The sequence below is a fragment of the Helicoverpa armigera genome, chromosome 22, assembly GCF_030705265.1.
Source record: "Helicoverpa armigera isolate CAAS_96S chromosome 22, ASM3070526v1, whole genome shotgun sequence".
Classification (NCBI taxonomy): Eukaryota; Metazoa; Arthropoda; class Insecta; order Lepidoptera; family Noctuidae; genus Helicoverpa; species Helicoverpa armigera.
In genome coordinates, this window is record NC_087141.1 from 7,754,023 (window position 1) to 7,770,478 (window position 16,456).

A 16,456-nucleotide genomic window follows, 5' to 3' on the forward strand; every position below is an offset into this window, starting at 1 on the left:
TTATTATTTACATATATACATTGCAATATTAAAATTAAAACCAGCAAATGAATCTTCTGATTCTGATCCAAACATTTTTCTATAATCTCGATTCTCGGAATATTAAATTACAACGACCCTATATTGTATGTAGATCCGTTGTTTTAACGCCTTATCAAATTCTTGTAGCAAGTCTTCGATATGAGATTTAAAATAATAAAATATCAAGGCGCAACCAAACATTTCGTTTCACGTTTTCGATTGCCGCACGGCAACCGTACGGCTGTCTAGCTGTTACAGTCCCGTTGCTGTTCGGCAGCCGCACCGGGGCCGGGCCGAAAGGTCCAATATGAAATAACGTAGAATACCACTCAGACGCGTCAACACATCTTATAATAGGATAGGCATATACCTACGTAAGCATTTGTTTGTCTTCATAGTTTTAATTTGTAGTATAACGTCCTACAAAAGTATTTTGATTTCATTATGAAAATTCACGCTCTGGACTGTATCAAAAAAGGTCATCGGCCACTTTTTATCCAGATGTTGGAACTATTTTGCTCAAGTCACAGGTGAAACGGCAAGAAACAATACAGTCTAAAGAATGCTTTATACCTTTTACAACAGTAGTAATTGTAGTAGGTACATAAGTAAGTACAAAGTGCAATGTAGGTAAATGGACCTGCGTCACTGGTTTCAAACAAGTCTGGTAGCATTCTACGTTTAACTATGTAGCAGTATGTCTGTACCTTGAGCGTTTATCGTAGAATGACCTAAGTATTATTTCTTCCGCGAAAAGGCTGGTTCTCCAGTTTTATGGGTACAAACGCGACTTCTTATTTATGAAACCACATTATGAGGGGACGACATACAAGGCATCCAAAAAATATTTGCCTAACAGTTACCTAACCTATATTCAGTAGGTAGTATCCAATTGCTTCAAGGAGATAATCGATTTATTTACATATTTAAACAATCAGTAACTATTTACAAATAAAGAAATAAAAAAATATTACTTACTACCATGTATCAAAAAATTCATCCGCATCGCTGTCAGCGGGGATCGTGACCAAAGGCTGGGGGCATTGCCATAGTCTCAATAACAGGTATCTATCTCATACTCTTCATGATGATGATGATGATGAGGTTATGTCTCGGAGATAGACTAGTAGGTACTTATTCTAATGCTTAGGTACAGGCAGCTATATACAATTTTATACAAGTGATCTTTGGAAATCAAAGTAACGTCCTAGTTACACGGTAATCGGTACTTAAGTAGGTACATAACATATTAGCAATTCGTTCATTGATCGTTACACAAATACAATGACGTAATACGTAACTAATGCTATTTAAAGTTGAATAAATAAACAAGGTGCGATCACCGAAATATATCTAACACACATCCATCATTAGATTTTTTATTAGAACCTTAGTAAAACTTTACACACATTATTTGAGCATACCTAGTGGCGAACCTTGGGGGAGGCGGATAACACTTTGATTCACTGTTTACCCAACTACCAATAAGCAAGAAGCATTGTGTGTGTTTACATAGGCTACCATAGCCGAAAGGTAGCTTCCAACAATTTCTAATATAACTTATTATGATGCAATATCATTATTTCTATCATAATACATTTCACACTGAAATAAACATGGGTCGATGATATGTATGTGTGATTTTACTAAGCTGTTCTGCATAAATCGGAGTTCACACTAATATACGTAGAACTACATATCGCCACCATCAAGGTATCGTACTAATTTAATAAACATTAGAAATAATTTCCCAGTCTCCGGAACTTTCGTGTAACTCGAATCCAAAGTGGAAATAAGCACAGTAATTATGTACCTACACACCCGATAGTTGAAGTTCTCTTTCTTAAAGAAAACGACCAAGGACCATTTTCACCAGTGTTTTTCAATCAATCCAGATCATCCAGATTCTGATTTTATATGGAAGATCTTAATTCAAGTTTGCACTCAATACTTACATTTCCTTAAACTTTATGGGTCAATCCATAATATTCGTATGTAATGGGCCCCATGACGTCATAATTACGAAGTGGGCCTTCGAACAGGCTCCGAATCAAAGTTCAATCAACCAGTGATTTACACGGGTCCAAAGGTTTTTTTTTGTGTTGTTTTCGCTTAAAGTCCAAAGTCTGTATTGCCGGAAAGTTTCTGCTACATTTTATAAGGAAAGAGTTATTTATATTGAATCACAACGCATTTCTCAAATTCATAGCATTCTGATTCCTTGACACAAAATCTTTCCGACAAGTTCCAGGCTCTTAGGTATTAACTTCACTTAAAAATAAAAATTTTGGTGCTCAGAAACCGGTCATGAAGAGATCAAATCCACGCCAATATATTTTAGGCCATCCACTGTGGGTGCAGCGTGAGGGAGTGTCAGACTCATACTGACTAAAACCCATCATGTTCCTTCTGTAGCCCTTTATGTACCAGGGCCGCGGTAACTCATTCGAACAATGTCGCAGCCCCCTTCTCATATAAAGAAAGTGTTCGTTCGGGAAAATGCAATATTACAATAATATTTACAACTCCCAGAAAATGTGTTTCCGAATCATGGAAACATACTTTTACGGAGATCTAAGTGACAAACTTAGCAAACTACTAATTTTTACAAAAGATATCAGGATTAGGGATCCCAAAAAAAAAGTTTGGTGACAAAGTGCAAAGTGCGTTGCCTAATACCAAATTTGAAATTATGTAACTATGCGCGTGAGCACCATTGTAGTAACTGCCTTATTACAAGTCATTCAGTCTGCCTAGTCGGACGTATAGTTGCGTAAACCGTCAGTTGTTTTGTGTACTCGATACTTACCGAATAGTGTGTTTGCTTTGAGGAAAAACTAACGTGAAATATTTTTTTAGGATCTTATAAAAGGTAAGTTATATTTTTCTTTTTTTTTCTTTTGTAGGGAATGTGAAAGTGTGTTGCTGTAGACAAATTAATTACAATTAGTGAGAAGGTAATTTTAAGTGTGCTAAGTATGAATGTAGCTGGATGGAGAGGAAGAGGAAGACCTAAGAAAAGATGGATCGATAGCCTGAAAGATGACATGAATAGGAAGGGAGTGAGTGTCAGTATGACGAGTGACAGGGGAAAATGGAAGAGGATGACATATTGCGCCGACCCCAAATAAAATTGGGAACAGGGCAGGAGGAAGAAGAAGAGTAGGTAATTTTAATTTATTTTAAGTAATTCGGTTTTGTGAAAAGTGTTGCTGTTATCGGATTAATTACTTAAAGTTAGATAGGATATAGAGATAGGGTTAATTGATAACAAAGTGGGATTGGTAGGTAGGTATTGATTTTATGCAATCTCGTAGACAAATAAATAAAACCACATCCTATTTTGGAGAGTGAACTTGAAAATAGATTTTGGATATTTTTTTTATTTATTTAGGCATGTGTTCATAATTAAATTAGAGGATGTGAGTGTCGACTATGAACAGTTCAGTTGCTGAAGTTGTAGCTACATTTTGTGGGTTGCAGGTTCTATATCCTAATCAATTTTTAAAACCCAACGCAAAAAAGAGTGGTATAATAAGTTTGACTAAAGTTCTTAGAAATATTATTCTAAGATATTTTGGACGAAAGTACAAATACCCTATAGACACTATATATAGACGAAAGTACCTACCTAAATATACATAGGTATCTTAGCCAGACATACTCACATTACTCACTCAGGACTTACCTACGTACGATGGACAGGAAAATAAAACGATGATTGTTCCTATTTACGCCCATAATAGTCATAAAGAGTAGGTAATAAACCAGAGGTCTTACACTATAAAAGTGTTCGAGGAAAACAAGATATCTTAAGAGTTAGGGCCAAGTACAGCAAGAACATAAACGTCCATTTATGTCAAACAACTGTTTGCTCTGAAAGAACGTGAAAATTCACAGTAACCAGTTGTTTCAAGAAAACTGAAGCTTATGTTGTTGTTACAAAAAGTCTTACGGTCTTGAACGCGCTAGTCTCAGGAACTACTGAAAATATTTTAACATTTATTTCATCGGACCATATGCATATTACTAGCTTTTGCCCGCGGCTTCGCTCGCGTTAAGAAGTATAAAAACTTTCATCCCCTATTTTATCCCCTTAGGGATGGAATTTATCAAAATCCTTTCTTAAGGGTTGCCTACGCCATAGTAGCTTTATGCATGCAAAGTCTCAGTCCGGTTGGTTTAAAATTGACAAAGTTTCATACAAACTTTCATCCCCTATTTTATCCCCTTGGGGGTAGAATTGATCAAAATCCTTTCTTAGCGGATGCCTACGTCATAACATCTACCTGCATGCCAAATTTCAGCCCGATCCGTCCAGTGGTTTCAGCTGTGCGTTGATAGATCACTATGTCAGTCAGTCAGTCAGTCACCTTTGAGTTTTATATATTTAGATATAATTCATATTCCATGGCCCGTCAAGGAAAGCTACAGGCTACTTTTTATACGAGTGTACGGAGTAGTTTTATTATGGTCAGCTTAATCGATTCATTTATGTAGGAACGCATTTGTTGCAGAATAAGTACATAATTATTTAAATAATAATTAATTAACACAACAGGTGCAACGCAATGCAAATAGTTACATAGTTACGACTGCATCTTATTATAAATCTCTGTAGGTATTTATACATACAGTTAATCTTTGTTTACATTTTTATAATTATCAGAATACAGAATAATTGAAATCAACCCCCATTGAGCAAGCGTGGCAATCCTTCTCTGTGTGAGAGGAGGCCGCAGCCCAGTCGATAAAAAAGGCTGATAATGATGACAGAATAATGTTTATGAAACATCTACATAAGTTAGTCTGCATTAAGTATATTATCAAAAAAAGATGATTGATGCCACCAACTTAACAAATTATGTACTTGTCATTTCTAAAACATATACAAATTGAACTATTTTGGTTCCTTTGACGTCAGTTTCATAGACCAAAAACCAAGTATGTACCTAAATAAGAAACATCGAAACATCGTGTTTAAAAATAGCTTTCAATAGCAGTATATTTCACACAAACATGATAAGTATTTAGCTCATATAGGTAGTAGGTTGTAGTGTTTTTATGAACTTTGCACAAATGGTTTTTTTATCTTGCATATAAAGAACTTGTGCTATAAATATTATATTTAAATCAAGCCCAATATCTAAATCACAGATATTAAGAAGTCATTCATATTATGATCATTGATCTTATTTGATTGCTTCTATAAACGAGTTACTATTGTTATTTCTATGAGTACTTAAGTAGCTGTTTCCTTGCGTTTTCACCCGCGTCCTGGGGGAAATTCTGCCCGTACTGTACTCAGATAAAATATACCTTTCTATGTTACTTGGTTCAGTAGTTACGGAGCCTTTAGAGGCCAAAGAAACAAAAAAATCTTCATTTTATTTTTATAGTAGTAGATTCTAGTAGGAGTAGTAGTAGTAAATGTTAGTCATTTATAGTCAGTTTTCATACCCCTATTACGGAATCAAAAAGCTATTTTTAGCTCAACATTAACGAACATTATCTCAAATACGATAATCAAGTCATTATTACTCTGTATATTAGGTACCCACAGTTTACCGATTTTCATAGGTACACAAGATTGATTGGATATAAATAACTCTTACAGTATTATCTGATATCTGTAGTAATCTGTACTGAGTCACAAAATTATCTTCATATCCGGTTACGAGAGAGTTTACACTAAATATAAAAGCAGAAACATTCGGTTTTATATCCATTTTATTGACAACCGCATTTGTTTTAACTGCGTAATAATTTTATAAAAAGAGACAACGGTAAATATTATACGAATAGATTTTTAGGAAGAACTGTTATTTACTTATTCATTTAGGTAAATAATATTGAACCTTTTTGATTCATAAACTTGACAAGTCTAACTTTGTCAATGTCAACAAAACTGACATCAGAATTGTATATTTTATTTACTTTTCTAGCGTGTATTTATGAAACCCTATTTACTTATTTTCAGTTCTGCAAATTGACCCCTAACAACTACAGAAGATCTACTAAAGAACAGAGAAAATGGCGAGCTTAGACAAATATCTTAACATCAAATACAAATTGAAGAGTTCAGACCAGTTTGAAGAGTACATGAAGTTTGTTGGTAAGTATTCTGTAATTTCTTTTACGATTATTCCAAAAACAATTCTATCGGTGTGTAGCAGTGTACCGCACAAAAGAAACAAATCAATGTAATCAATAATAGAGGTACCTAGCTAACAGTAAGAAATTGTGTGCGAACATTTCTAAAATATCTTCAAAACTGCAACCTTTGCGCGCGAAAAGTGCTAGCAGTACCTATTCTTGATTACGAACAAATATGCTCTAAATGTTTTTTTAGGAATCTTGAAATACAGGAACTGAGTTAATGTTTCTGGGTTGAAATCACCTTGTGCATTACCAGGCTATGCCAATAAACCGAAGTATATGAGTCACTTTTTCAACTTGGTGCGCGGTTTTCGTAACTGCCCAGCTATTGCAATTGTTAACATAATTTGGCCATTTACTATTTTGCATTCATTTTGACTTTACCCAAAAATTATTGCAACCATTAGTATCATTTATTTTCTAAACATTTTCAACATTAACTTTACGTGACACTACTAACTATCCTATTTGAATAATTTGTTATTGTAATTTCTATGATAAATTAGACTTTGCGCTACCCATTAAACTTACTAATGTGCCACTGACCTCTTGAAGCAATTATTACTTTTTTTTACCTAACGATTCCGAAAATAAATTTTACCTAAATCATCTCATTTGCCAAGACTTTTCCCAACTATGGTTAGCCAATACTTCTTGGTAAGACAGGTTGTCATACTTACTGGCTTCTGAATACCAGTAACGACTGCCAAAGATTTTCAAATGATAGTCGTCACCTACAGTTTATTGTACCCTCCGAAACACAGAAAAACGTTACTCTAACTTATTTAGAAAAAAACCTTAACAGATGTGAAAAAAAAACATAATGATTAGTTACCTATCGTATTTGCTTCTGAACAAAAAAATACATATAAAGATAAACGGAATAGGTACCTATTCAATGAAAACTGGTTCTATTCAACACTAGCCTGTACTTAACTATTAAAACTAACCTTGAAACAATATTCCTCGTAGTATTGTAATCCCTAATGACAACCATTATTCATGAATGTACTTAGTGTTTTTTTGCAAGGCTTTCGAGTTGTTGACCGTTGTATCATCAAAATTTACTGAATATCTGCAGATAGAAGAATTATGGAGATTGTCCTTTAATTCCGAGACCTACCAAGTTTACTCTTAGAAAAATAGTCTTCTTTGATCAATCCCTTAGACATTCTTCCTTTTCAATATTATCATCTCCCTTTAATAAGGTTAATAGTTGACTGGCAGAGAATGCGTTGTGGCATCAAGTCTGCCAATGTACCTTTTTTTAATTAATAAATTGTACATTATGCAAAATCTAAAACTCCCGCTTCTGCCTTCCAGGAGTTGGCATGCTCCAACGCAAAGCAGCATCGGCAGTCAGCCCAGTGGCCGTGTTGACAAAAGATAGAGACACCTACACATTTGCCATGACTACTCCCTTCAGGGATATGGTCTTCAGCTTCAAGTTTGATGAGGAATTCGTTGAGGAAAGACCTGATGGTGTTAAGGTAAGAACAACTCTATATCAGGCTGTTAAGGTTTGTTTTCGTATAGCTATTGGTTCAAGTTCAATGACGAGTTTGTCTAGGAGACCTAATGGTGCTAAGGCAAGAACACCGATCCACGCAGAAACTTGAGGTTTATTTTTGCATGCTCAGAGACATGGTCTTCAGCATTCTTCAGATTCAAGTTTAATGAAGCATTTGTTGGGGAGGCATGATAGAGTCAAGGCAAAAATTCTCATAAGTGCATGGCGTTAAGGTTGATTTTTGCATGGCTTTTAGGAATATTGTCTTCATCTTCTAGTTTGAAGAGTTAATTGAGGAGAGGCCTGATGGAGTTAAGGTGACAGCACCCGTATATATAGGTCCTTAAGATTTCTTTTTCCATGGCTTTGATGGGTTAGTCACAGTCATAGGCATGGTTCTCGCTATCGCACAAGTAATCGGCTTTTCCTCAAATAGATAGGTAATGAGTAGAACTAACTGGTACGGATATGCATCATACATAGTCATAGGTATAGTATTCTACCAAAATTTCCTCAAATAGTTGGATTCTTATTTCAGTTCTGTTCTATCTATAAACGAAGAGGTTAGTAATGCTTCTTTCAATGTCGTATGTTTTTTGCATTTGGCTGTACTGGGACAGTCATTACGGTAGTAAGTAGTTTGTAACTTCTGTCATTTGAAAAGAGAGGTCATAGTTAAAATAAACTGTTTATACGCTTCAACTGTCATCAACCTAAAATACTTAAAACTTATATTAAGTCTAATTTATCATTTACGAAAAGCCTTGTACAAACAGTAATATGATGACCTTCGATGCATATTCTGCCATCTACCAATTTATATAAGTGGCCATTTACGACTCTGTCAATGAATATTTGAACCCGCAATTTACCTACTTCAAAGAGGTCAGTTATGATTGTGGAAATACACTGGTTTCTTGGAAAATTGCCTTATGAAAACCACAGTCAATAGCTTTTGCATTGAATATTAAAAGAGAAAATTCAATGTCAAAGGTTTTTATGTATTTCGGCCACGACGGCTGTTCTCATTTAAGGAGATCAGCCAGCTGTGCAGGACATATTATAGTGCACGAGCATTTGCGCAGACACAGGTGCACTCACTATTCCTTCGCTTTCATAATTTCATATATACCTATTAGGTACCTTCTAGGTGCTTAAGAAACGTCAAGTTAGATTGCTTTCAAAACCAGATACAGGCAGTTTTTGATTGATGTTATTTTGATAAAACTTCCATTTCAAGAAACATTACTGTTTCTAATCATTTTATCAGACAGGTGTAGGTACAGCGTTTGAAAAATATTTAGTCATCCTGACTTAGCTATTATTTAGGTAAAAACACAAAAACTGTCAACCTTTCATATTATTATTACATCCCAATTCTAATTGAGTTATGCTCAGCTTTCTTCTTCTTCCATAGTCCTTTGATTGAAGTAATATAACATGAGATTTTTTGCAGCCATATCGACTTTCACACGATCCATCCATCGTTTTATCGATCATTCCCTCCGTCTAAAAATATACACGTTCATGGTCAAGACCTTCCTCACTAACATTCTCATTTCTCCGTATTCTATTCCATAAACGAATGTAGTACCTATTTTGTAAACCCTTACAAATGTTTCTGTTCATGAAATCGGGTGAACCATAGGTACTTATGTGGGTATAAATTTTAAAGGCATTCGGGAGCTCTCATTAGTGACCGAGTCTCCCGAGTCATACAAAATTAATGGTTTATCTGATGTTGTCTAATAAAATGTCTATAAGTTCTAAGCCTAAATAGCCTTCATAATCTTAGCTTCAACCTTTTTCTATACATTTCAGGTAAAAACCGTGATAACCATGGACGGAGATACGATGATACAAACCCAAACAGATGACAGTGGAAAACGATCGATACACGTGAGGACTTTCACACCAGAACTGTTGACAGTGGTGAGTAACTCGATTTAGCATGCGATGACTAACTTACAGCCTAAAGTCAGCTTGACGGGAGGTCAATACACCTTGGTTGGGAAGTGGCTAGGCAGATGATAATTCTCGCATTGTAGTACTTAAGTAGTCCTGGCCCTAAGCATTTCCAAATCAACCAGTGAGATTGGTTTCCATTTTCACTTTTTTCCCTAAGGAAAATCCGTAAGTTGGTCGAAAAAAGTTTACAATGAAGCTTTGTGAACGTTAGGTGGTATCTAGTTTTCATACGAAAAGTAATACCTTCTCATATAGTAAAAGTGTGAACTGAAAAAACAGTTCGATACCTAGTCATCGGCAGAGGGATATGACTATTACTTATGTGTTCAATTATTTATCTTTGAGTAGGTTAGGTAGGTTTAGTCATCAAAGTTTTAGTTATCAATGACATGATTATTTACTTTATGTGTTAAATACGTCCCATTAGTAAACATGTCCTCAATGCCAATTTGGGTTAACTTGTACCTAGTTAGATTACCTTGGACGCAATTACAGGCTACTTGCTAAAATAACAAGGTCTTTTACCAACTTATAATTACAAAAAGCTCAAGGATAGTAGGTACTTAAATGCTTCTAAGTAGCTTTACAGCCTTGGATAGAAGTCATAATTATCGAGTAGTAATAATTACAGAGTATTGGAAACTAGCTTTAAGGTACGTTTTCAATGCTGGCCACAGTTACACTACAGGTTTGTATGTATTTACATGAAACCGTTTTTGGATCGAAGCGGCAGCAGCACGTGCAGTTGCCCTTTTTTTAACCACGTCAAAAATCTTCAAATGAGTGGTTTAGCAGCGGTGAAGGAGTGTCAGACTCTTACTGACTAAAAACCGTCGTGTTCCGTCGTAGGCCTTTATGTACGAGGGCCGCGGTAACTCTTTCGAACAATCCCGCAGCCCAGCAATCCCGCAGCAATTAGCCTTATTAGCCTTAGATATCAATTCTTTTCATGAAGTCTCGGCATGTGCGGTCGGCAATTGCAGTAGGCAGCTAGCATTCAAAAAGTACCTTTACTGAAAGTTTTCTAGAAGTTCTATCAAAGGTTGGAATTATAACCAATTTACTTCGTCGCAGCCATTTTAATGTGCCTACCCATTAGACGTTTAACCGGGGTTTTATAATTACACAGGCGCTTTAACCTAATTGGACATAATTTGTAACCGACTTTAACTTCGAGGTCGGATGCATCTATTTTACGAATTTAAACTAAAGTTATCGATTATTTTGATTGCACCCTTTGAACATTGTTGTAAATAATACTGAAATGCAAAATTAGGTACATAAGTTTTCCTAAAAAAGAAAAAAAAACCGAAAGGCCTTTCCAAGAAATATGTTTACAGCTAACTTTTCAGTAGCAGGTGCTGGATTTCCATACAGCAGCTATGTATTTTTGCTGAAATAACGGTTTTGACAACATTATCGTGTCTTTTGACCAATAAGGAGACGCTCCCACTCATAAAAATATGTTTTTCTATTTATTGTCCTTGTCTAACCATACCATCTTGATACGACGTGATGATTCAATTCTTGGTCCTCATAATCTGGAAATTACGCGTCAAACATGTGTCATCTAGTAGGCTTGTCACCTAGTGGGTTTGTCATAGTTTTGGAGTAGGCACGTGTCCAGATGTGATAAGGATATTTTGACAGGTCAAAGATATGTTTTGGCATATGTTATCAAAAAACTGTGAAGTATGAATTTTATCTTATATCTTTTACTCTTTTGTAGTAAAATGGGTGAATCAATGAGCAAACTGATATCAAAACACAAAAAAAATTTAAGGGTAGTTATATCTCGATATGTAGGTAAAGAAGCTCCTACATTAAGAGGTAGAAAAATGGAAAAAGTAGGTCGGATAGGTGGAGGGCTAGCTACATAATATAACAGCGGAAAAACCAGTACAAAATAAAAAGCCCATGCTGAAAAGTTCTAGCCTCCACTCGCGGTTTCAGCCCCGTCTCGAGGGAACTCTTCCCCACAAATAGATAAAAATTAGCTCATAATTCTACTTCTACTGACACTTATGTATATGCTATATTACTGTAATTTTTCATCAAAATCCATCCTGTGGTTTCTAAGTGAAATTGCAAACAAACTATCGCGTCCTTAATATTAAAGGATTAACTTAATTCAAACATTTTTCGTAAATCATTTCCTTCAATGTACTAAAATACTTTACTGTTTTTGTTCTACACATCACGCGAGTACAGTTGAACGACCAAGTTTAATAGTGCTATTAGAAATCCGGACGAATACTGTCAGTTAGCACTTTCTACGCCGACCACCGTGCATGGAAAATTTATAGCTCTTGCTCATGCACTTACATAATCCTTTGAACGGATGTCGTCTACTCGTGCGCAGGAACTCGGCAATTTGTTTTACTTTGTCTAACCTAGTGCCCTTTCGGCTTCGCACGTACCTAGGCACTTATAACGATATGCTTCCTTGTGAATCCCTTGATTTCGAGTTCACTGAGCACAAACGGCTCAGGCACGGTGGACTGATGACTTGCGCAAGACGGCTGGCAGGATCTGGATGCGAGAAGCCGAAAATAGATCTCAGTGGCGTGCACTTGGAGAGGCCTATGTCCAGCAGTGGACTGCGATAGGCTGATGATGATGATGATGAGCACAAACGCGTTGAAGTAGTTTATTTGTATAATTATTAAATAATCCGGCTCTCGCTGTGGCGGCATATTGGGCTGACTAAATGTAGATTCACTATGTGACATGTCATCGACACGAAAGAAGAAGAAGAATTAAATAATTCGAATCAAATCTCCAGCGGTTTGGGCCGCATGCTCTACTAGACTCTTTGCGTACGGGAATTAAAAGTACCCTATATATTATCCTTCCTTAATAACTAAATTAATATTTTTTTCGAATAGAAGCAATAATTGCCGAGATTAGCGTGTTCAACCAAGGAGGGAAACAATTTCTTCAGCTCTATAGTATTCGTTCAGATTACTAAGTATAAGTAGAGTACATATTAAATTGTATTTTTTATTGTTACAGGTATCAACAGCTGACGGATGGGACGGAAAATGTATTAGAACTTATGAAGTAGTTAAAGATTAATTAATAACTGTAATTAAATATTACATTAAAATCACAAATACTGCACACACGGGTGGTCGTCATAGGTTTATTAAGACAGCTGGTTCTGACAAGATTGTATTTAATTTTCTATTTTATTATTTAATAAATAAGTGAAAATGTTTTAAATGTATGTTTTATTTTCATTTTAAGTATTCAGATTAAAATAATTGTCATGAGAAACTCCCTAGGTACTACCTGCACACTGGTAGTGATCGGATCGAATCGATTGGCTGTTGGAACAATCTGGGACAAATTTTTATTACGTTTGAACATTTCTAAGATGTCCACAAAACTGCCACCTTTGTGCGCCAACACATGTTAACAGTGGACTATCGTCGACGCGTACCTAGGAACATAATTTTTTGTTCGCAAACAAAATAAATTAGAACAAAAAAGTTAACATAAGAATCTGTATTGTATTTAAGCTAAGTATGTACATAACTGTTTTTTGTCCCAAATAAATAAAATAAAATAAATGTGCGTGAACAACTTTGGTGGTTATGATAAAGTGCAATAAATAATTATGGCACATTAATTACCTGCGTACCTATGCAAAAACATTAGGTACTAATTTATCTTTAAACCATTATATTAAACTGATATCTTCTTGCAATCGCAGTGTGTAAACTGCAAAGATTATTATGATACCGATATAAATAATAGCAAGCAACAACTTTCAATTGGACAACTTACAAGGAGACTATGACCCTTGAGTTTGTTTCGGCGTTTCTTCTCAGGGATCAGTCAGTTAGGAAATGCCGGCCTCAGCGTTCTTAAAATGACGTGTAAAAGTGATGTAATGTCCAACTTGCAAAATAAACAATTTCATTTCATTTCAATTGTTGATAAACAGTAAATAATAAAAAAAATTGCTCGTTTATTAACATTTGACACAAAATAAAAAAAAAATATCCTTGATGAAGTAGCCCGAAGTCTATTTTCCAGCTTGGGAGGGCACGTATCTTAAGCCAATGTCCCCATCTATTACCCCTTGCTGTTAAGACTCAGCGGCTTTCAGGGGGATTTCAGAAAACTTGTTATGTGATTGAATCAATAGTCCACACAACAAGAATATCTTCGTTCCGTGCATACTTCTCGCTCGAGGGTAAAAAGAAACCGCACCCAATAACCAAGCCTCACTCTCCACCAAAGCTAAGCAAAGTTTAATCACTAAGATAAACTAATAGTTTTGATACTCGACGTCTATGCACTCAGTGGTATTTACGAAGTAACTATTAAGGTAATCTGTGGTGGTATGCCAGAGCTTCTCATTCGACTCGGCTGTGGTGGAACGCCAGCTTAATTTAAATAGCAAGAAGTGCCAGCTAGAGGAATCGTTGCAATAGTCTTCACATGAAAGCGTTCATATTAAGTACCTAAGTATATGAAGTCCATTCCGTATTTCAGCTTGCTCGCCAATACCTACTTATTTGTCAGTTGACCTTAATTAACTTGTATCCTAATTGGGAATACATTTGTGACTTCGCTCTTAGCAATCGCATTTGTATTACCATCTCTTCAATAATTTAAGAGCCTAGCTCTCATAGGTGCAGCTCCTTCCATTTTTGCCTCGTCTCCTGAACTTCCTCATACGTCACAACCTTCACCTTCTCCTTAATTTGCTTGATGTAGCTATACCTTGGACGTATTACCATTAATGAGAATCTTCTGATCCTATATGATCGTAACTATATTAGATAGGTATCTACCTACTAGCTTTCACCTGCGGTTTCATCAAAATCCGTTTACAAGTTTTAGCGTGATAGAGTAACAAATAATACCTATATTTTCCGACCAACCTACGTACATAGTATACCTATATCCTTACAACATCCCCACATTAATTATAATATTAGCATAATGCTTAATCATTCCAATTCCAATTTAATATCCTTGGTTTCAGACTTTGAACTTTGGACATTAAAACCTCGATAGATAGATAATCGAGTACCGTATTTAAAGTCTAAAGTCCTCTAAAGAAAATATATCTAGCTTCCGTGATACAAATCAATGGTTTTTTTTTCAATTCATACGAAGACTCTTTATACTTACATAGAATTTTATTAAATTCTGAAAAATGCATGAAATAATTAAGAATTATAACATAAAAATCTTACAACAATCGATAAATCCTTCACAAATCGTTTTTGCTACCTACATTACTGTATTTCTGACCTATATTTTAGCTGAGAAATGAAAGTCATGTTGTGAGGAAGGTGATGAGTATGAACGTGAACGGATACCTATAGTGGAAGAGGAAGACCAAAGAAACGATATATGGATTGTGTGAGTAGATATGGTAAGAAAGAATTAAAAAAATAAAGTTACTTGTGAGATGACGACAGGTAGAAGAGTATGGATGGAGAAAACATGCTGCGCCGACCACAAATAAAATTGGAATAAGGGCAGGAAGATGTTGATACCTATATTTTAGCTACGGAGTCGTTATAATCCAAAGAATATACAAATATCAACACTTAAAATGTACTTACCTACTGATTGTAAGGAGTTTCCTATTCTTTTTTATTTACCTACTATTATCATCATCTAGATCAAAACAATTATTACGCCAGATAAACTTCGACTTACATATTAAATTTATTCTGGTACACTAATTAATCATTAGGAACGATTTGATATCCGTTTGAGTCACGGCTAATTATAGACATTATTTAAAAACAGAAGGAACTTAGGCTTTTTCATAGACAACCATTTTATATGCACATATCTATAGACAATCTCCAAGCATAGCGTTTCTTTTCGGAGCTACAGGATTGTTCGAAAGAGTTACCGCGGCCCTGGTACATAAAGGAACAAAGATAGGTCTCTAAAAGCCTGACACCTCCTCTACCTTCCACCCACAGCCATCTTATGATTTCCCAACTCAAAGCAAAAGTTTTTGTAAGCGCATAGCGAGTTGCTTGCTTCAGATCAAAAATTTTCTTTAAGACTAAAAACTAAGCTATAATATACAAATAATTTTATGTTATTTTTGAAGTCAGTGTAACACATGATACTTTGCTCTCGTATTAGGTATATTAGGTTACCTGCCCCGTTGGTCTAGCTGTCGCAAGTGCGGCTGGTGAGCACGAGGTCTCGGGTTCGATTCCCGAGTCGGGCCGAAATCGCTTTGTGGGTTTTAAAAGACTTTCACAAAGCAGCCCGGAAGCTGGAAGCTGGTGATTGATACACCCGTGCATAGGAGAGCACGTAAATGTCGGTCCTGCGCCTGATCTCTCTCCGGTCGTGTCGGATTACCGTCCCGTCGGACTATGAGAGTTAAGGAATAATGAGTGCACCTGTGTCTGCGCAAATGCTCGTGCACTATAATATTTTCCTGCGTAGATGGCTAATATCCTTATATGAGAACAGCCGCCGTAGCCGATAATCGGCTAGGAGGACATCATCATCATCATATTAGGTACCGGTAAGAAACATACAATAAACTGATAATATACTTTCCTAACAAACCTTCTAGAGATTTCTTTTAAAACAAGAAATTAAATTGTACCTAACATATCTATGTTGCACCCAATATCAGCATTAAACTGATATGAACGTTCTGATAAAACATTAAAGATTTGATAAAATATAAGAGTTCATTTTTACAAAGTGCAGGAGACGCCCCTTTATGATAAGTTTCACACTTTGATCGAGTTCCTCGCTTATATTAAAACACACTGTATGTTTGTTTGCTTT

General features: G+C 35.7%; 1 protein-coding gene across 3 annotated transcripts; it reads left to right on the forward strand.

Moving 5' to 3' along the window:
• Positions 1-2,732: 2,732 nt before the first annotated feature.
• Positions 2,733-12,883, forward strand: LOC110380904 (probable fatty acid-binding protein). 3 transcript variants are annotated; one of them, XM_064040548.1, is made up of 5 exons: positions 2,733-2,893; positions 6,002-6,136; positions 7,504-7,670; positions 9,512-9,622; positions 12,674-12,883. In XM_064040548.1, exons 2-5 carry the CDS (start codon positions 6,055-6,057, stop codon positions 12,734-12,736), a joined length of 423 nt encoding a protein of 140 aa, XP_063896618.1. In that variant the 5' UTR covers positions 2,733-2,893; positions 6,002-6,054; the 3' UTR covers positions 12,737-12,883. The 3 variants fall into 3 exon arrangements, with proteins under 3 accessions (XP_063896618.1, XP_063896620.1, XP_063896619.1); XM_064040550.1 differs by lacking the exon at positions 2,733-2,893 and adding an exon at positions 5,660-5,807; XM_064040549.1 differs by lacking the exon at positions 2,733-2,893 and adding an exon at positions 5,719-5,863.
• The last annotated feature ends 3,573 nt before the right edge of the window (positions 12,884-16,456 follow it).